General features: G+C 49.0%; 1 protein-coding gene across 5 annotated transcripts in view; it reads right to left on the reverse strand.

Moving 5' to 3' along the window:
- GAS7 (growth arrest specific 7) overlaps window positions 1–22158 on the reverse strand; it is a 287691-nt gene that overhangs the window by 68519 nt on the left and 197014 nt on the right. For all 5 annotated transcript variants that reach the window (XM_073004691.1, XM_073004695.1, XM_073004694.1 and 2 more), the window contains exon 3: window positions 4234–4314. In XM_073004691.1, the coding sequence (XP_072860792.1) occupies window positions 4234–4314 (81 nt within the window). The remainder of the gene's footprint in view (window positions 1–4233; window positions 4315–22158) is intronic.

The raw sequence follows: 22158 nt of genomic DNA on the forward strand, positions 1-22158 counted from the left end.
GTAGGTGGCCCTTCAAACTCTCTCTAGAAGTTCACAAAACTACAACACAAAAGTAAAGCCAGCTGGGTATGGTGGCTCATGCCTGTAACCCCAGCACTTTCGGAGGCTGAGGCTGGAGTATCACTTGAGTCTGGGAGTTTGAAACCAGCCTGGGCAATATAGTGAGACCTTGTCTCTATGAAGAATCCTTTAAAAATTAGCTGGGCAAGGTGGCATGTGCCTATAGTCCCAGCTAATCGGGAGGCTGAGGTAGGATGATCACTTGAGCCCAGGAGGTCAAGACTGCAGTGAGCCAAGATCACACCACTGCACTCCAGCCTGGGCAACAGAGCAAGACCCTACCTCAGACAAACAAAAGAATCCAAAAGCATGCATGGATGGGTGGGGCCTCGTTTGATCTCCCTCCAGGCCCTCAAGTTTATGAATGGGGCAAACGAGGCCTGGCAAGGAGAAACATGCTCAAGGCCCCAGTTTAACAAATTGTAATTTCACAAATCTAGGATGCCAGTGATTGAGGCCAGCAGTGGCTCATGTCTGTAATCTGGGTAATTCTGGGAGAACACTTGAGCCGAGGAGTTCAAAACCAGTCTGAGCAATATGGCAAAACACTGTCTCTATTAAAAAAAAAAAACTAAAATAAGAAAATTAGCTGGGTGTGGTGGCACATGCCTGTCGTTCCAGCTACTTGGGAGGCTGAAACAGGAGGACTGCTTGAGCCCTGGAGGAGGAGGCTGCAGTGAGCTATGATCATGATACTGTATTCCAGCCTGAGTAACAGAGCAAGACTATGTCTCTAATAAACCAGTATATACTATTGATTGTAAGATGCATCTGACTTCCAAGATATTAATATGTCAGGGGAAAACGTATGCCTTAGAATCAATGACACAGGATTCTTTGATGCAGGGAGCTACTGCTGCTTGCTTCAATGGGCCGTGGTCCGGGAACCCTTGAGCAGCGCTGAACTGATGCTCTGGGTCACTCTACAACAGAGCTTCTCCACCTCGGCACTAGTAAACATTTAGGGCTGGGTGATTCGCTGTGGTGAAGACTTTCCTGTGCACTGTGGGATGTTCAGCAGCATCCCTGGCCTCTACCCACTAAACGCCTGTAGCACCTCCCCGCAGTGCTGACAGTCAAAAATACCTCCAGACATTGCCGAACGTCCCCTGGTAGGCCAAATCACCCAATAGAAGGAGGAAGGCTTAAGACATATGTGGTATGTTGCAAACAAACAAAGCACTGAAAGCACTTGAGTTAAATAGGTTTCTTCATTTCAGGGCTTCCTGCAGTCTTCAGAATGCTCATGTGCCTGTCCGTCTTCATCCTCCATTCATGGGGCACGGGTAGATCTGGGATCCCAAGGATTCCACCTTAGGAGATACTACCTCAGCACCCTGGGGGTAGGGCAGAGGGGGAACGTTGTCAACACACTCGGTCTAGCCTTGGCCATGCTGCCCATTCTCGTCTCTATATCTGACCTTCTCCATCCATCTCCCCACCTTTCTCAGCCCCCTTTAGGGGCCCAGCACACAGTGCAGTGCTGGATGGAGAGAGGCTCTTGATATGCTTGTAGGGTAAAGAAGGGAGCCTGTTAAACCCAGGCCTCTAAGCCAGGGACCGGAGGCAGCTCCTGTGAGCCCCCCTTCTGCAGGACAGCCCCCATCAACAGCAGAGCGGACAAGATGCTCCCTGTGGAGGGGTGCCAGGAAAGCGGGCTTTGGAGAAGTGACCCCATCACTCGAAGGGCAAATCTCGACCAGCCCACCAACGGGGCAGGCTGTGAGTCACACCCGCCATCTCTACACGTCCAAGCCTCCCTCTGCCGGCCTCCCTGTCCCGTCCTCCTTCACGGACCACTCTGGCTGGAAAAGACAGCTGGGTTTCCTTTTTGGTGTCTGGCTGGCCTGGAGCCAGCCAGGAAAGAGGACGCACCTTGCGTCATTCACTGGCATTTTGATCGTTAAAAAAAAACACACACATACACAAGAACAACAGTGAAAGAGGCTGGGCGTGGTGGCTCATGCCTGTAATCCCAGCACTTTGGGAGGCCGAGGCAGGCGGATCACAAGGTCAGGAGATCGAGACCATCCTGGTTAACACGGTGAAACCCCGTCTCTACTAAAAATACAAAAAAAAATTAGCCGGGCACGGTGGCGGTGCCTGTAGTCCCAGCTACTCGGGAGGCTGAGGCAGGAGAATGGCACGAACCTGGGAGGCGGAGCTTGCAGTGAGCCGAGATCGCGCCACTGTACTCTAGCCTGGGCGACACAGCAAGACTGTCTCAAAAAAAAAAAAACCAAAAAAAAAACCAAAAAAAAAAAACAGTGAAGCCAGTGGGCTCAGAACTGCCTGCTGTCACATGGTAGCTATACAGCACGAACAGGCTCATTTCTGGGGACTTGGTCTGAGACGGCAGCACTCACTGTCTCCCTAGGAAATCCATCATAGCTGCCCCATGTCCCTCCCCACAAGGGGGTTCCTTTCTTAATTATTTTAAAAATTTAAGTAATAATGTCAATATAAAGAAAATGCTTTTGAAAGCCTAAAATAATTTTTGATAGAAAACACCCATGTTCGTATCACCTCTCCCACACCTCGGCTGATGTTCTAGAGGTAATATTTTCCCATCATTTCCAGTTTTGAGCTCTTCTGTTGGCAGCTGTCATATGCCTAAGCAATACGCTTTGAATGTGCTCTCTCACGTCTTCAGGTCTCAATGGCAGACAATACCCAAAGACTCCCTGCTCTGAAAGGTGAGGATCTGGCCAATCGCATTGCGTCCCGCCTCCCTCTTCCGATCCAGTATTCCAGAGTCCTGTGATTACCTCTGGTCCTTCCTGTGGTTCCCTGTGCTGCTTCAGGTAAACTATTCAGACCAGGGATTACTTTTTCTTCTGAGAACTTTACGCAGGCCCTCACCTCCCTTCCACAGAAGCTGAGACTGTCACGCTCAAGGCATTAAAGATTAAATTCCCAGCCCCAACCACAACCTTGATTTTCATGCTCTGCTGCCAGATTGACTTCTGAAGTCGAAAACCAACAAGTGTGCTTCACACACCATAGGATGGTGGAGACACAGGTAAATTAGCTCAACGTGGAAGCCAGGCTCTGGGGACTGAAGATACCACAAAAGAAACAGACAAGTCCCCGCCCTCAGGGAGCTTACAGTCTAGCACGGGAGAGTGAAGATCAACTAGGAACAGGATGCCGGGGATGTTAAAACAGCAGGCGGCTGTGATCTAAAGTGACTGGGTGAGGGCTCTAAATTGAGTGATCAGGGAAGGCTTCTTGGAGGAGGTGACATTTTCAAAAGCCACATGAAAACAGATGTTGTTCTCCCTGCTGATGGGTCCCATAACCTGCCTTCCAGAATCTCAGACCTAGGTGTCTCCCAAGAGTCCCCTGGACAAACCTTCCACCTATAGTAGGAATGTCCATTTCGGCTGGGCACGGTGGCTCACACCTTTAATCCCAGCACTTTGAGAGGCCAAAACAGGTGGATCACTTGAGACCAGGAGCTCAAGACCAGCCCGGTCAACATGGCGAAACCCCGTCTCTACTAGAAATACACAAATTAGCCAGGCGTGACGGTGCGCACCTGTAATCCCAGCTACTCGGGAGGCTGAGAAACAAGAATCACTTGAACGCGGGAGGGAGAGGTTGCAGTGAGCTGAGGGTGCACCACTGCACTCCAGCCTGGGTGACAGAATGAGACTCTGTCTCAAAATAAAAACAAACAAAAAAGAATGTCCATCTCGACTGCCTCTGCTTGATTACCTTTGCAGACGGGGAACTCACACCCTCACAAGATCTCCCTCACACTGTTTCAGGTGTTTTATTTGAAAGCTGCCTTGTAAACATCTGCCTCCTTTTAGCTTGTACTCCATGATGTCCACAAGACCCACACAGAGCAGTTCTGTCCACACTTCAGGTCTTCCTGCTCCTGACAGACAGGAAAGAACTCTGATACCTCACCTTCCCCAGCCATCTCCTCCTGCTAAGCGCCTGATGAGGAGTGTGCAGGAGGCCACCACAGCTGCTGCTGGCACTGCCAGGGAGACTCCAACCTGCTTGGCAGCAGGCCTTATGGACCCCCCCCCCCCAGGCCCGACCCCTCCCTGGGTTTGCTACATCAGACAGGTTTAAGACCCAGGACCCATAATCTCAGCCTCTCCACTGAAGGTGGGGTCAGGCCCTCCCACTTGCCCCAAAGCAGAGAGCGGACATTACCTGTTGGAGGCAGAGAGCTCCTGTGAGAGCCAGGGCTGGCTGGAATCCCAGGAGAACTGCTGGGACGTTCCCAGGTGGTCTCTGGTGAAAGAAGAACAAAGAAAATCACTTTGAGAATGCCACAGGTCAGAACCTGAGTTTCACAGAGCAGATGGAGATGGTCAGGGCTGGAGAAAATAGAGATAGTCAATCGCCCTCCTCCCCAACTCTGGCCAGACAGGACCCTGCTTTCTGCTCCCATATCCATCCACCTCCCTTCCTGCTCCTTGCCGCCCACCACCATCCCATGACCAGAGCTGCTTTTTGCTGGGGTTCCTTCTCGATGAGGCTGGGGCCAGAAGGAGCTGGACTTCCTGTTGAGAGGTCAAGATCCTCTGAAACATCCTCTGCCCCAACCTGCCTCTTCATTCACCCCCACTCTGTCTCCAAGCTCTAGACTCTTCTCCTGGAACCCTGAAGTTGCCAACTAGGTATTTCTCCCTGAATGTCCACTGTTACCTGAAACTCCAAAGCACAGACGAAAGAGCACTGGCTCAAGAGTCTGTAAAGAGACAGGGGCCCTCTGCTACCTGGGGTGACTTCCAAGTTTCTTCCTGATTTCGCAGTTCTAAGTCTCATTTGAGCTGTAACTGCTGAATTTGCCTGGTCACCTCTCCCTCTTCCAATGCCCTGCTACAGGCTCTGATCAGAAAGAAAACTGGCCGGGCACGGAGGCTCACAGCTGTAATCCCAGCACTTTGGGAGGCCTTAGGTGGGCAGATCACTTGAGGTCAGGAGTTCAAGACCAGCCTGGCCAACATGGTGAAACCCCGTCTCTATTAAAAATACAAAAATTAGCCAGGCATGGTGGTGCGTGCCTGTGGTCCCAGCTACTTGGGAGGCTGGGGCAGGAGAACCCTTGAACCTGGGAGGCAGAGGTTGCAGTGAGCTGAGATTGTGCCACTGCACTCCAGCCTGGGAGACGAGAGTGAGACGAGAGTGAGAGGAGAGTGAGATGAGAGTGAGAGACAGAGAGAGACAGAGAGAGACAGAGAGAGAGAGAGAGAGAGAGAGAGAGAGAGAGAGAGAGAGAAGGAGGAACGAGGAGGAACGAGGAGGAAGGAGGAGGAAGGAGGAAGACGAAGGAGGAGGAGGAAGGAGGAAGACGAAGGAGGAGGAGGAGGAGGAGGAGGAGGAAGAGGACGAGGAAGAGAGAAAGAGAGAAAGAAAGAGAAAGAGAGAGAACTAATACTGCAACTACAGTATTGTCCCCCCAAACACCACTTTACCCGTTTCACTGCCGTGCACAGAAACTTCTTATGAAGTTATCTAGTGATAAAAATAATACTTTCTCACTATATACATTTGACAATGCAAGAAAACACACAAAAATAAATATCACCCATCCTCCCACCATTCAGAGGTCATCACCATCAACATTTTGGTATCCATATGTTGACTGGTTTTCTAAGCATATGTTCCTCTTTAAAATAAGACAAAACCAAACTGTAGATTCTTTTCACGTATCAATTTTTGTGAATATCATTCCAAAATCTGTCCAGGCGCAGTGGCTCACGCCCATAATCTCAATACTTTGGGAGGCTGAGGTGGGTGAATTGCTTAAGCTCAGGAGTTTCAGACCAGTCTGGGAAACATGGTGAAACCCTATCTCTACCAAAAATACACAAATTAGCCAGGTGTGGTAGCATGTGCCTGTGGTCCCAGCTACTTGGGAGGCTGAGCTGGGAGGATTACTGGAGCCCGGGAAGTCGAGGCTGCAATAAGCCATGATTGTACCATTACACTCCAGCCTGGGTGACACAGCAAGATCCTGTCTCAAAAAATAAAAATAGACTGGCCACAGCAGCTCATGCCTATAATCTCAGCACTTTGGAAGGCCAAGGCAGGCGGATCACTAGAGGTCAGGAGTTCGAGACCAGCCTGGCCAACACGGTGAAACCTCATCTCTACTAAAAATACAAAAATTAGCTGGGCGTGATGCACGTGCCTGTAATCCCAGCTACTCAGGAGGCTGGGGCACGAGAATCGCTTGGTCCCAGGAGGTAGAGGTTGCAGGGAGCTGAGACTGCACCACTGCACTCCAGCCTGGGCGACAGAGACAGACTCCATCCCAATAAAAAATAAATAAAGTAAAAATAAAAATAAATTTAAAAATCTTTCCAAAATCATTAAAGGAGGCGGTATAGCAAAGTGGTTAGGCTCTGTTTAGTGCGGTGATTCTAGAGCCAGACTGCCTGGGTTTGAATCCAGTTCTGCCTCTCACCACCATTATCCTTGGCCAAGCTACTTACTCTCCATGCCTCAGTTTCCTCCTATGTAAAATGATTTCAATAAGGTATCCACCCAAGGGAGATACTGTATTAATACCAAAGGCCCACATACATTCCTCTAGCACTAAGTCATTTCTAAAGTTAGTCTGACATGAGGCTATAACGTTAAAAATCCTATTACTGAAAATTCAATTGTTTTAAACAATAAAAACAAAACTGGGTTCTTGACTCAACTTCGCTCCTACACGACCGTGCAGCCCTAGGCAGATCACACCATCCCTCTGGTCCTCTGATGCTTCATCCAAAACAAAGAGGTTCAGCTACTTGGTCTCTTAGGCCCCAATATTCCCGCTCTCTAGCTGTGATGGGTAGTCTTAAGGCTCATGGTTTGCGTTTCGTGAACCTGGGCTCCAGGGGCAGGCGTAACAGGAGGTAATATGGTCCCTTCATGTCTCAAGGGACAGAAAACAGAACTGAGAGTGATCTGGAAAGCAGAGAGGGTGTGAACATAAACAAGAGAGTAGTAGGGTCTTTTATGAGGAGTGACAGGGAGAGAGGCCGCCAGAGGGTTCAGGAGCTTCCCCCAGGGACACACTGGCTGGCAAGAGCAGGAAGCCTTCGAGAACTTACTTCAAAGACCACTGCCCTGCTTAGGGCCCACGTCATCAGCCATTCATAAGCTGAGTGACCTCTGGAATCACCTGAACTCTGTATTTTGTTTTCCTCAACTATAAAATGGGGATGAAAATGGTACCTAAGCAGGGTGGGAAAGAGCATTAATTGGGTTCACCTGTGCAAAGCACTTAGGATCACATTGGGCACATGGTATGTGCTATCCCAGCCTTAAATAAAACAGAGATAAGCCCGGTGGAGCTTAGATGAGCAAAAGCAGCAAAGCGGGCATCCCCAGGAGAGGCGGGCATCCCCAGGAGAGGCGGGCATCCCCAGGAGGCAGAGGCACCATCCAGCCGCAGGCTTCTTCCTAGGGAGGCTTCTCTTCTCTCCTGCCCATTGCATCAGGCCTGCCTAGAGGCCTCACTGTTGCCTTCACATCCACAGAGTCGAGACCGGGTTCCCCTCTCCACCCTCTCCTCCTGGGTTCCCTGGGTTCCCTGGCGGCCCCTGGACACCCAGGGACAGGGCTCACTCACCATCACCAGCTCCACCCTATGTCCCATCCCTCATATCTAATTGGTTCCCAGGGTCTGGAGATGCCCCTCCATCACGTTCCTCTCCTCCTCTCCATGTCACTCCACAGCGAGTGCCTCTTGAAACTGCCTGCCTCTTGAAATCCGTCCACTTGCAGCTAGTGGACCAGTCACCCTGGAGCCCAGCTTTCACCGGAGGTCCCTCAACAGCGAAAATCCCTGGCTGGCTCCTTTCCAACGTGGCACACAGAATCAATTCCGAAGTCCACTGCCCCCCTGGCAAAGTGCTCCAGGGTCCCAACCCCGACTGCATCCAGACTAACATCCCACTGGCTTCACTTCAGGCCCAGTTAACTTGCCTCGCCGATCTCTGAATACGCCTTTCCCGTATTGTTCACTCACGCTCACTGCCTCCTGCTCCCCATCCCTGGATATCACAACCTTGTTCACGCATCAAGTCTCAACTAAAATGTCCCCTCCACCATGCAGCCTACCAAGATTGCTCTTCTTCCCTGCAAAGAGTTCTTCCCCAGATTCTCTAGAGTGGGTGCTGTAGTGCACCACCCAAATCTCTCCAGCTAGAGAGGCTCATAGCTGAGTCCCTCTCAGGGCACTGCCCTTAGCCAAAGAGAGCTGCCATGCCCAAGGCTATGCCTAGGGTAGGGGTGCAGGGTGCACATCTTATGACTGGGGTGAGAGGGGATCAAAGGCCCACCAATCCCCTTGGTTTCAGATCAAACAATTCTGAAGGCCCCTCCCAGCTCAGAGCTCCCCACGGAGCGGCCGAGGCCTCCTTGGTGGCCGCATTGCAATGCTGCTTCCTTTCTTCCCCAGGGGTTGCTCCCAGGAGCACACACCCTACTGAAACTCCTGCAAATAAATCTGCCTCAAGTCTTTCTGAGAACCTGACCTAAGCCCCCCCAACACACACATTCCATCCAGCCTTTTTGTAGGCAATCAGCACTTTGTCCATCCCTCAGACAGCTCAGATCCTAACCTTAACACCTTATCTCCTTGAGGGCCGAAGCCATGGCCGGCTCGCCCTCTCAAATACAGCACCTGGTCTGAAGGATGCAAAGACAGATGGGCCAACAGAAAGACGGACGTTGTGACAGCACAAGAGAGATTCCGACCTGATGTGCTCTTCAGCTCTCCAGGAATACACAGCAGGAAAAAGATCCCGGAAAACTTTCCCTTTGTGCTGCTGCCACCACCCCTTCGGTGGCTGACACCACTGACCTTATTTTAAAAGGAAGTCCCACCAGCTGATGCACAGACACTGCCTTTTATCTTCTGGTTGGAGCAGAGGTTCACAATTCATGCACTGACGACTCTTTCCATCCTTGCACCCATTCATCCATCACTGTTTGCCTACTACCTGCGAGCCACCACCAACCACTGTGGACCCAAAATAAGATCTGGACTATTTAGCAGAGAAGCTGCTGGTCCCTGTTCCTCTCCCCGCCCCACATCCTTGAGCCCTCCTGTGAAGGGAACTACTAGCAGCAGTGGCAGCCAGGACGGCAGCCAGGAGCTCTGGGGGCTGCAGAAGGAGGCTCTGAAACCCTAGGTTGCTGGCCTGCCGTCTGAATGCTGCTGTCCATGTGGGGACCCAATGGGAGGCCCCTTTCCCTGCCCTCACTGGCCTGGTCACTCCCAGACCCTCCATAAGTTGAAGTCTCCGTAAGTATCCTATCCCTCCACTCTAACCTCCAAACAGGCCCCATCAGGGACGATGCAGCTGCCTGAAGGATTCAGTCCAGTCCATTTCCTTGTCTTGGTGACATGTGACCAATCCAAAACCCAAAGACACTGTAAGCCTGCGGCAGGGATGGAGCTGAGCCAGGCCACGCAGACATCTGGAGAGAGCCACTGGGGCTCTGGCTGGGTGACATCACCAGCAGCAGGACAAGTCACCCCAGATGACCGTGCCACCCACAGGGAGAAAGTCGTGTCCAGGTCTTTTCAACACAGGACTCCCTCATCTGCTTACAACATACCAGCCTCCTTGACCAAATCACAGTAAGATTGAAGCGACAGCTCCAGGCCTCAAGAGACGCTGGATTGAGGCCCTTTTGCATTCTCTGGACGTCCATCCCTGCGGTCTTAGGTCACCCCGGATGACTGCCCAGACTCTACTAGCAGAGCCATGGCCACACAGGCCCCCAAGGCTCTAGGAGGAACAGTGCGGTCAGAGTGGAAGAAGTGAGATGTACCCTGGGGAGCCTCTTCCCACCCCACGCAATTCACACAAAACACATTTTTTCCTAGTGATAACTAGAACGCCATTCAGACCTCTTCCGCTGAGACCCAGAGAGCTAAACATATGCAAATTAACTGGCCATGGAAGAAACCAGTCTAAGGGAGGTACTATTTTAGCATCAATGCTAAGAGACAAATATGTTCATCTTCTCGTCAGCAAATGACAGTGTCTACCCCACATAGAATAAAACCTATACAGACAGCTGGGCACAGTGGCACACGCCTGTAGTCTCAGCTACTTGGGAGGCTGATGTAAGAGGATCCAGGAGCTCAAGTCCAGTCTGGACAACACAGCAAGACCCTATCTCTATAAATGAATAAATGAATGAGTGAGTGAGTGAATGAATAACTTGTAAAGTTAGGGTCTAGTTGAAAGGTTGAAGATTATGTAAATCTGAGTTTCAGAGCACAGAGTCTCCTTCTTTAAAACAGTAATAATAAAATTTAAAAATAGCGAGCTAGGCAGAAGTTATTAATTTTAAATAGTCACTTCCGGGCTTCATTTCCCCTTGTCAAGGCTGTATCCTGCCTGCATGAGGAATATTGGGCTCCAGTGCGAAAGCCACAAGGAGCCCCTGGACCTAAGCCACTGGTTATGGTGACTGGCCACGGGTCCATCTGCAAGCCTCTGGCCCCCAGTGGCCTCCCGCTGGGGCTCATCCACTTTTCTTGGCTTGTGCTGGCTCTCTGCTGCCCCCTGTGGTTATCAGGTAAAATAACCACAGATACCAGAGCAGAAGGAAATGGGCTTTGGGGTCTTGACTTTTGATCTGAGATTCCTGCAGTCTTTTACTCTTTGCCTCTCTATATACTCACCCTTCTGTGCTACTTGCTGTATCTCCTCCTCCCTCCCACCACCTTTTCTTTCTTCCTTGCCCTGGTTTGGTGGTCTCCCTACCCACGGCTTCTCTCCTTGCCCTGTAGTCCTCACAAGGAGGGTCTGCCTGGACTATGGCTGGGTTTTTCTAGACATATGGCAGCCCTGACACTCCGTTTCTCAGCCCTTGTCCCTTCCTACCCAGAAGCTGGCTTGCCCCCAGGCCATGTTGCCCTGTCCTCCAAGCCAGCCCCAGTGCCTTGGCCCAAGCAGATGTAGAATTTGCAATCAGCTCACATTCTCCTGGAGGCCCTTGCTTATCTCCCTTGGCCAATACAACAGCAACTGTTCACAGAGACCTGGTCCCCTCCCCTGCACCAGAGTTTCCTCCATCTCTGGCTTTTCAATGCCTTCTAGTACAGTCATTGCTACAAGACATCTGAAATCCCCTCTTAAAAGTAAATGGCTGAGGCAGGAGAATTGCTTGAAGCCAGGAGACAGAGGTGTCGGTGAGCAGAGATCGCATCATTGCACTCCAGCCTGGGCGACAGAGCAAGACTCCATCTCAAAAAAAGAGTAAATGATATTTAAATCATAGCCACAGTTTCTCTACAGGAAAGAAACGATTAATCTCTGAAGAACCATTTACGCCTAGTCACGCCAAGCCCCTCCACATCTGGCATCTCCTTCAGTGGTCACGAAACACCTATGAGATAGGTGCTGTCATTTCCTTTTTTTTTTTTTGAGACGGAGTCTCGCTCTGTCGCCCAGCCTGGAGTGCAGTGGCCGGATCTCAGCTCACTGCAAGCTCCGCCTCCCGGGTTCACACCATTTTCCTGCCTCAGCCTCCCGAAGAGCTGGGACTACAGGCGCCCACCACCATGCCCGGCTAATTTTTTTGTAGTTTTAGTAGAGACGGGGTTTCACCATGTTAGCCAGGATGGTCTCGATCTCCTGACCTCATGATCTGCCCGTCTCGGCCTCCCAAAGTGCTGGGATTACAGGCGTGAGCGACCGCGACCAGCCCATTTCCACTTCTAATGGAAGCAACTGAGGCCTCAGTGAGAAGTGGCATCTCTGGAACTTGGTCTGACAACAAAGGCCCCCATTTTCTGGCCACACTCACCATGTCTGAGCTCTAGGCTGGGACTCTGGGAGCTGCAGTAAAACAATGTATTTTAATCTATAAACCACCTTTTATTTGAGAACCATCCTCAATATGAATATCATTATAATTCATTCAACACATATTTGAAGGCCTATTCTGTGTCAGGCACTGCGCCGGACACGGGGTTATATTGCAGGAAATGTAATTGGTTCAACTCCTCCTCCCTCAGCTTAAATTCTAGTGGTCATTATGCCATTCAATCTTAAATTAATTTTAGACACATGTACATGTGTATAAAATGTGTATGTGTATAACATTTTCTGTAAGGGAAAACTTAAACATTTTCTAATGGGACTGGGGGAGGGAGTTGTGCCAGGAGACAATAAATAAGCAAAACGTATCAGGTTAGCCGTTGGTACACACTAAGGAGAATAAATCAGGGAAGGGGGATAGAAAGTGTTATTAGAAAGAAGCTGTAATTTAAGAATGGCCAGAGAAGGTCTCATCAAAAAAGGAACACAGAATGAAGATCTGAGAGACATGTACTATGTATCTATTGCTACATCACAAATTACCCCCAATTTAACAGCTGGAAACATCAAACGTTCATTATTTCATATTGTTTTAGTGGCTTAGCTGGGCAATTCTGCCTCAGGTTCCCCCATGAGGTTGGGATCAGGACGTCAGTGGGCGCTGCCTCACTTGAAGGCTTGACTGGGGCTGGAAGAGCTACTTGTAAGAAGGCTCGCCCTAAGGATGCTGGCAGGAGCCAAAGTTCCTTGCCAGGGGGCTCTGCACAATATGGCTGCTGACTTTCTCCAGAGTGAGCGAGCCAAGGGGAAGCAAGGCAAAGGGTACAATGTCTCGTATAACCTAGTCTCAAAAATGACACTCCATCATGACTGTCACAATCTATCAGTCTCATGGACCACCCAGGAGGGAGGGCGGGAAGGGATGACACAAGGGTATATCAGGAGGTGAGTGTGTTGGGGGCCATCTTGGAAGGCTCCTATCACAGAGGGAAGGAGCAAGACACACACATATTTGAGGGAAGAGAATCCCAAATGAAGGGAACATAAAATAAAAACGTTCTGAGGCGGAAGCACGTCTTTCATCACAGAGAGCAGCAAGGAGGCTAGTGTGGCTGAAGAGGAATTGGGGGGAGGGGGAAATAGAAGAAGATGAGGTCAGAGGTAACAGGGGCCAGACTAGATCATCCAGGGCAGTAGTTCTCAAAGTATGGTCCCTGGACCAGCAGCATCAGCATTAGCTGGAACCTGTTGGGTGCCCTCTGGATGATTCTGGGATACTCTCAGGTCTGAGAATCCCTTATTAAGAGCTCTGGCGCTGGTATCTCACAGAGAGGTGTTCAAAAATCCCAGATCTATTCTAACAATGACCATGTTATTCAGCCTCGGTTTCCCTGTTGTAAAGTGGGGGATAGCAGTACCGGGGTCCCAGGTTCCTAGTGCTGAGTACAGGACTCAGTGAGGTACATACAGCTCTCAGCACAGTTTCTGACACAGACACTGAAGAACAACAATAAGACAAAACAAAAAACCAAAACCACCTCCATTTCTTCCTTCCTCTTCTTTACTTCCCAACTTCTACCCCAGAAGCTGGCTCTCTGCCTCACCCCTCCTTTTGATGCCTACAAGGAGCACATCTCCCAAAAGAGGGGTGCTAGGGGTGAAGAGGGGGCTAGAATGTCTTCTTTAGCATTGCTGTGGTGTCGGGCTATCCCTTAGTTAACCAGGGAGACATCACTATGAGTGGTCCCCAACTTCCCACTCACAGCTGCTTACAAAATTCTTAGGGCAACCCTACAATCTCGATGGGGAGCAGGGGCTCCTGTGCCCATTTCACAGATGATACAGAAACTGTGTTACTGACGGGATAAAGCCGAGGTCCCATCAGTGGGGCCCTTTGACATTTGCCAGAACCAAGTTCTGGTCTGGCTCCAGCCTGCACAGAGGGCCTGTGAAAGAGCAGAGCCAGGAATCCAGGAATCGCCAAGGAATTCGAAGGGTCACAGGGAGTAGGCGGTGCTGCCTGGAGCTGTCCAAGCCTGTGTCTCAATCCCCATTAGGGTCCCTGATCTACCAGCCTCCTTACAGAGTGTAGACCCATGCAAACACACTGGGAATCCATGAGCATTTAAAAGAAGATCACTGACCCAAACTTGGGTTGAAGGGCAAGGAAGGTTGACCGCAATGTTGGAGAAATGTGTCTTGTCACCGAGACAACAGGTGCTGGTAACTTACCGCCAGCTCACACATATGATCCCCATCTTATGGTTGAGAAACTGAGAAGAAACCTTATCGAATCCAAAGCCTGGATGTTCCAGATCCAGAACCTAAGCACAGGTGTTCGGCAAAGCTCTGGTCTCATTTCCCAATCTAGTTACTCACCGGAACTACTGGGGCCACTTGTTAGAAATACCGATGCCCAGACCTCACTCCTGGAGCTTCTGGTTGAGTAGCTTGGGAGGAACTCAAATCATCATTTTTATCAAGCGATCTCAGTGACTAACCACATGTGGGGAAAACTAACTAGTAGAGTCCATAGTAAGACAGTCATGGAACCCAGCCAAGGATCAGGAGGCACCCAGACCCAGACAACAGCCCCAGGGGGTGGGTTAGACTTAGGATCAGGCAAGATACATGGTAGCAATGTAGAGTAATTTAAGGAACCCCCCCAGATGCTACCCCAACCTTCTAAGAGCCATGGCTTTGACATGGGTCTTTGCTACTTGAGTTCCCAGGGGTGCTATATGAATTAAAAGAGATTGCCACAAATCCATGAGCATGACTGAGTCTTCAGTCTTTCTAGAATAGGTGAAGATGAGGAGAAAGGAGAAGGCACAAAAGCAGTGAGTGCTGCAGTGAGGGAAGCCTGGAGGGAAAAGGTTCCACGGAAAAAGTTCCAATGTGTGGGCACAGGCAGCAAGAGTGGGGGAGGTGCCTCTAGCAGGGCCTAGCCTCCTTCCCAAAGTCTTATCTTAAGCCCCTGAGGGCCAAGTCCTGAGTTACAGGACAGGAAAGACAAGTTTTAAGCAATCCTGTTCTGAGGTGTTTGGAGCTGACAGGGACAGCAGAGCTGAGGCAGCCAGCTATTCTCACGGTGGCATGAAACCGGAAGAGTCCAGGTGACCTAACAGTGCAGTGCTATGCTGCTTGTCAATTCATTCAGACTTTCTGAGCACTGGGGAGCAGCAGGGGGGCTCATAGCATCGTCTCTGCCCTAGGGACAAGGACAGGATGGCTGGAAGAATAATCTCATTCTGCCTCAGCTACATCCCCTGCTTTCATACCTATCCCTCCTACCAGATGTATTCAGATGTTGTGACTGTATTGAACAAATGTGGACCTGTCTCCCGGGTACCAAGGACACTCAGCAATTGTTTGATGAATGAATGAAGACGCAGTTCAAAGCAACTACTAGAATTACGTTCAGTAACACGCTAATAGCTGATTTTTAAAGATGCACGTGTATATGCATGTAGATTAAAAGAAAGATAAAGAGACAGAAGGACAGACCAAGAAGGCGGCCACGGAGACAGATAAAGCCTCTATCCCCTTCACGCGGTACGAACTACCGATCAGTCAGCAGCCCAGTTTAAAAAGAGCAAAGAACACATACAGGTGGTTTACAGACACCTGTATTGCAAACGATCAATAACCAAAAAAAAAAGATGCTCGTTCTCATTTAAAATTGGAGAAATACAAGCTAAGACTGTAAGACACGATGTTTTCACCCATGGGATAAAGAAGCTCCTTTGTGACTGATAACCCCTATTTAACCAGGGTCTGCAAAAACCAGGCGGGAATGCCTCTCTGTGAAAGGCAATTTGGAGACATCCGTCAAAAGCTCAAACGCGCATATCTTTTGACCTAACGACAGTTTTAGGCGTGCAATAATGTAAGTATGAAGGTATTTTGTGGAGCACTTTTCATTAGAGGGAAAAGACTCTTGGGAAGTAACCTAAATGTTCACCAATAGGGGACAACGATGTATTGACAGGGTGGCATTCTGCCGAGCTCCTGAAGTGCATGACTGTTGCAGTGAAAAGCTCCAAAACACACTACGTGTACAAAAGGTTCTCACTTTAACAAAAGGGTGCAAATAAAATGTCTGTGCTTGTGTATGCAAGGCAAATGTGCCAAAAGAATACACATGAAGCATTTGATGCTGGTTCACTCTGAAAAATGAAACCAAAGTAAGAAGACTATATATATACGTGTGTGTGTGTGTGTGTGTGTGTGTGTATAAATTTTTTTTTTTTTTTTTTTTTTTTTTTTGAGACAGAGTCTTACTCTTTTGCCCAGGCTGCAGTACAGTGGCATGATCTTGGCTCACTGCAACCTCCACCTCCCGGGTTCAAGCGATTCTCCTGCCTCAGCCTCCCGAGTAGATGGGATTACAGGCATGCACCACCACACCCGGCTCATTTTAATATTTTTATTAGAGACAGCGTTTCTCCATGTTGGCCAGGCTGGTCTTGAACTCATGATCTCAGGTGATCCGCCCACCTCAGCCTCCCAAAGTGCCGGGATTACAGGTGTGAGCCACCGCGCCAGGCCAGAAGGCTCTATTTTTTATAGTATATCCTACTTGAATCTATAAGAAATTTTCATGATAGATAAAACTTGGTGTAGGAATAGAGAGAAAGACCAAGGGGAAAAGACCAGAAACAGATCCGGCCAGACTAGTTTAGCATATGGTAAAGAGGTGCTTCTCAAGGCAATGGTGAAAGGCTGAATCAGTCAATGCTGTTTGAACAATGGGCGAGCTATTTGAAAAATACTGAGGTAGGTCCCTTTCTCATTCATTTTCAGAAATTAAATTCCATATGGCTTAATATTTTAAAGTGAGGGGGGATAGTCCATAAGACTGCTAGAAGAAAATATTACCATCTTTTATTGGTAAAGACCTTTTAAAGTGCGGCCTCAAAAGGCAGAAATCACAAAAGGAAAAGGTTGGCGTATTTATCTATTAAGTGGAGTTTTTTTTTTTTTTTTTAATTTTTTTGAGATGGAGTCTCGCTCTGTTGCCCAGACTGGAGTGCAGTGGCCGGATCTCAGCTCACTGTAAGCTCCGCCTCCCGGGTTTACGCCATTCTCCTGCCTTAGCCTCCCGAGTAGCTGGGACTACAGGCACCCGCCACCTCGCCCGGCTAGTTTTTTGTATTTTTTTAGTAGAGACGGGGTTTCACCATGTTAGCCAGGATGGTCTCGATCTCCTGACCTCGTGATCCGCCCGTCTCGGCCTCCCAAAGTGCTGGGATTACAGGCTTGAGCCACTGCGCCCGGCCTATTAAGTGGAGTTTTAAAAATCACAATCAGAATAATAAAACATAACAAATTACAATCATTTGCTACATCTGATAACACAGGAAAAACTAAACTGTTTCTCCTACTCGCTACCCAACACCACTCAACACTTCTGACATCAGGTAAATGGGGGTTCCCCCCGTCATACTAGTCAGCAAGTATCCAGCAGACACCAGCACAGTATCCTATAATTTAATTTGATTCTGATCCTATCTACCTGGAGATAGCGTCAGATCCCACAGGCTGAAGCCTCAATCCCACAAGACTACTCCCTGCTTCAGACACCAATCACAAGCAGCAGGTTGTCACCTACACGCTTGATAGATAGGCTATAAATCAGGGATTCTACAACTCCCTCCATGGGTTCGATTCCTCTGCAAAAGCAGCTCACTGAACTCAGGGAAACACGTTACTAACCTTTACCCACTTATTACACAGGCTATGACAAAGGATACAGATGAAGAGGCAGATAGAAGAGATGCACAGGGCCAGGGATGGGGGAAGGGGCACGGGGCTTCCATGCCCTCTCCAGGTACCACTCTCCAGGCTCCATGTGCTCAATTAACCAGAAGCTCTCTACACTCTGTTTTTCTAGGTTCTTGTGGAGGCTTCAGTATATAGACATGATTGATGCCATCATTGGGCACTGACAATCAGTCTCTTTCCTCTCCCCAGAGGTTTGTAGGGTAGGGGCTGAAGTTCCAACCTTCTAATCATGCCTTGGTCTTTCCTATGACCAACTCCTATCCTGAAGCTGCCTAAGGGCTCCCAGACACCCATCATCTCATTAGCAAACAAGAGACAGTCTTAAGATTCTGGAGATTCCAAGGGTTTATGCCAGGGAGCTGGACAGAAGACCAAATATGTATTTCACAGTATCCAGCTATACATGTTCAAGACTCTTCCCTAAGAAACTGCCCAAATCCTAGTTTGGATCCACATGCTATGGGTGAGACTACTTGGCTGTTGCTACTGGACCTGCCAAGAGTTGTATGGAACAGGACTTGGGGTGGTCCCCTTCCACCATAAGTGGCCACTTCTACCAAATGGCTGCTGAAGAAGAAAAGGCAAGACTGCGGAGAGAAAGATGCATGAAGAGAACTCAGAGGAAGAAGAGGCATCGGCCAGCACTGTGGCTCCCGCCCATGATCCTAGCACTTCGGGAGGCCAACGTAGATGTCTTGAGCCCAGGAGCTCCAGACCAGCCTGGGCAATATAGTGAGACCCCGTCTCTATTTTATAAAAGAGGAAAAGACAGAAAGAAAAAAAGAGAAAGAAAAGAAAAGGAAAAAGAAAAAGTAGCAGGGTAAGACATCACAAAGTCCCACAGTTAGGACAATCAATCTTGGCACCTAATTTTCCCATCCTTACACCTGCATTTCTGTGAGATGCCCCCATACCCCTCTAATAAATGCCCTTTTTTCATAAGTTAGTATGAGTGGGTTTCTAGTCCTGTAACAAGACGGTCCCCGCCCAAGGACATGCATCAGAGCACACTGCCCTGTAAATGGCCAACACCGGCCCAGAGGCCATTATGCTGACATCTGGAATATTCTTCGGGACCATGTTGAACTGTGGCTTTTTAACAGGCTTCAAGCAGTGCTTCCATAATCTCTCCATCGAAAATCATACCACACAACTGCTTGGAAACTTCTCCCATAAAATGGCATTTTCCCACTTATGCATCAACTTTTTGTTGTTGTTTTCTGAGAAACTCAGCCTTTATTAATTTCAGTTGCTTGCACTGCTAATCCACATATAGAAGACTTTCCAGTAAAAGGTGTGACTTTACGTGTATAAATTATGCTTAAGGCCAGGTACGGTGGCTCATGCCTGTGATCCCAGCACTTTGGGAGGCCGAGGCAGGTGGAACACTTGAGGTCAGGAGTTCGAGACCAGCCTGGCCAACATGGTGAAACCCCGTCTCTACTAAAAATACAAAAATTAGCTGGGCATGGTGGTATATGCCTGTAAACCCAGTTACTTGGGAGGCTGAGGCAGGAGAATTACCTGAACTCGGGAGGCGGAGGTTGCAGTGAGCCGAGATCACACCACTGCACTCCACCCCGAGTGACAGGGTATGACTTTGTCTCAAAAAAAAAAAAAAAAATTATGCTCAAAATCACTGAGTATTGCTTTTCACAGGACTTGGGGGAAATAGTCAGAAAGAGCTAAGGCTATTTTGGGAAATAGAAATCAGCAATAATCTCTCAGGTGCAGCCATAAAACTACTTGTAAACTTGCTGGATTCCCAAGGAAGAGGCTGGCCATTTAGCTCCATGGCTCCTTCAGGCACACAGAAAAAGTCCTTATCATGAACCAGCACTGTAAAACATGTATAGAAATTCTGGGCAAAAAAAAAAGCTACTCTCAAACATCAAAAAGGGCAGCCAGGATAGAAAAGACCACAGAAAATGAAGCAGAACTAGGCAGCATTTTATAGTTGAAGGAAATAAAGAAATAAGATTCCTTGGGAAATTGCAGGACGTTTAAAAACCTCTCCGCAAAGAGAACTGAAAACCTCATCTGTGCAGAGGAATGGTAAGATGCTAGGAACAGGGGCAGCCTTAAAGGAGCGCATCTCAAAAGTCAGAGCCCATGAGAATCACTTGGAGGACTGGTTAAAACAGATTGCAGCTGTTAGCCATTGATTAGGACTTGGTCTGTTTCATACTGAGATGGTCAGTTTCAAGCCAGTCCTGTGATGCTGTGTGATATGAGCATCACAGTCCCCTAGAGGGAGCATTAAAATGCAAATTACTGGGTCTCACCCCTAGAGTTTCTGATTTAGTAGGTCTGGGGTAGGGCCTGAGAAATTGCATATCTAACAAGTTCCCAGGTGACGCTGATGCTGCTGGTCTGGGGACTACACTTTGAGAAGCGCTGGTCTAGAAGGCGACAAAGAAGGGCAGGGTTTTCTCTGCACTAGCTGCTACCTTTATCCAGGTGTTGGAGGTAGGACCCTTTAAAAGAAAGGCACAAGAATCAAAACAACCCACCAATTACTCTTGAAAGCACCCTCTGCCTGCATGGTAATGATGAAAACTACAGGCCGGGCATGGTGGCTCACACCTGTAATCCCAGCACTCTGGGAGGCCGAGGCGGGTGGATCACGAGGTCAGGAGATCAAGACCATCCTGGCTAACACGGTGAAACCCTGTCTCTGCTAAAAATACAAAAAATTAGCCAGGTGTGGTGGCGGGCACCTGTAGTCCCAGCTACTTGGGCGGTTGAGGCAGAAGAATGGCGTGAACCTGGGAGGTGGAGCTTGCAGTGAACCGAGATCACACCACTGCACTCCAGCCTGGGTGACAGAGCGAGACTCCGTCTCAAAAACAAAACAAAACAAAACAAAACAAAACAAAACAAAAAAAACTACAGAAATGACATCAGGTTGGTCAGAGAGATCTAGGAAAAGAGTGAACGCAACAGGGCAGATTCACCGAGAGTCGTGAAATCAGCCAGGTCCCCAGATACTCAGGTCATCATAAAAGTTACTTGAGATTTTCATCTCTATCTCTAAATTCTGCTAGTGAAGAAAGTTCTGCATTTGCAAACCTTGTAATAAGAATCTACTCTTCATATGAAAGAGTGGAGCCAGCTGGGTGACACTGTGGCATTCAAAAATCACCGTGTGCCCCGGTCCTTTCTCTCATTCCACTTCCCAAGGCTTTGCCTCTGCTCTGTCCTCTCCGTACCTTTCTGCAGTGGCGCCCATCTCACCAATCAGCACGCATCATTTGTATACACCAGGAGCAAAAAGCAAGTGAAGTCTTGGTCTGAGACAAGGAATCACCATCTCCTTGCCTTCCAGCCTGGCACACTCCTTCTCCAGTGGCAGAGAGCACACGGGCTGGGTATTGTTGGGTGCTCCTTGTATCACATAAAAACAAACAAAAAAAGCCCTGGGCCTTTTCAGGCTCAGGTTCAGGTTCACACAGCTTGGCCCTGGAACAAACCCCTGATGGCCAGAACATAAGAGCACTTGTTTAGCTTAGCAACACCCCAAAATACAGCTAGAAGATTCAAGCCGAAGAGCGGGAAGGGACATGAATGAAAACAGAAATCTGAGAAAGATCAAGAGAAACAGAGGAGCACGAGGGTTCTGCTGGGGAATGGGAAGTAAAAGAAAGTCTTGGTGCTAAGCTCCAGCCCTCTCCTCTATTTCAGAGAAATTATTTTTATCCTACTTATAAAAGTAATACAGGTCCAGGGAAGAAACATTGGAAAACACAGAAAAGTAAAAAGAGGAAATAAAACCCTCCCTAATGCCATGCCTTGGAAAGAAGCACCGTGAACAAGCACCTTCCCTGCAAATTGACGAGGTGGCGTCTCACTGCAGGGAGGCACCCAGCCAGCAGGAATCAGGGAAAAAAAGGAAGTAGAGGCAGGAGCTGAGCCCTCCTCTGCAGCGGCCATCAGTATTGTCTCTCGGGGGAAATACAGAGCCTGAAAGGTTTTAAAAACTAGCCCAACTCTCTCGTTTAGAGATGGGGGAACTGCAATGTCGGGATCCTGGAAATGCAAGGAAGAGCTTAACATACCAGGAAACAGCAGAGCTGCAGGCAAGACCTTCAGCCAAGTCCTCACTGGTATGGTTCAGAGCAGCCAGGAGAAGGATCACAAGTATTTGGAAATGAATTGCTTTTTTTTTTTTTTTTTTTTTTTGAGACGGAGTCTCGCCCTGTCGCCCAGGCTGGAGTACAGTGGCCGGATCTCAGCTCACTGCAAGCTCCGCCTCCCGGGTTTACGCCATTCTCCTGCCTCAGCCTCCCGAGTAGCTGGGACTACAGGTGCCCGCCACCTTGCCCGGCTAGTTTTTTTTTGTATTTTTTAGTAGAGACGGGGTTTCACCGTGTTAGCCAGGATGGTCTCGATCTCCTGACCTCGTGATCCACCCGTCTCGGCCTCCCAAAGTGCTGGGATTACAGGCTTGAGCCACCGCGCCCGGCCATGAATTGCTTTTTAAGTCCCTCTTTTCTGCAGC

The sequence above is a fragment of the Chlorocebus sabaeus genome, chromosome 16 (genome assembly GCF_047675955.1).
Source record: "Chlorocebus sabaeus isolate Y175 chromosome 16, mChlSab1.0.hap1, whole genome shotgun sequence".
NCBI lineage: Eukaryota > Metazoa > Chordata > Mammalia > Primates > Cercopithecidae > Chlorocebus > Chlorocebus sabaeus.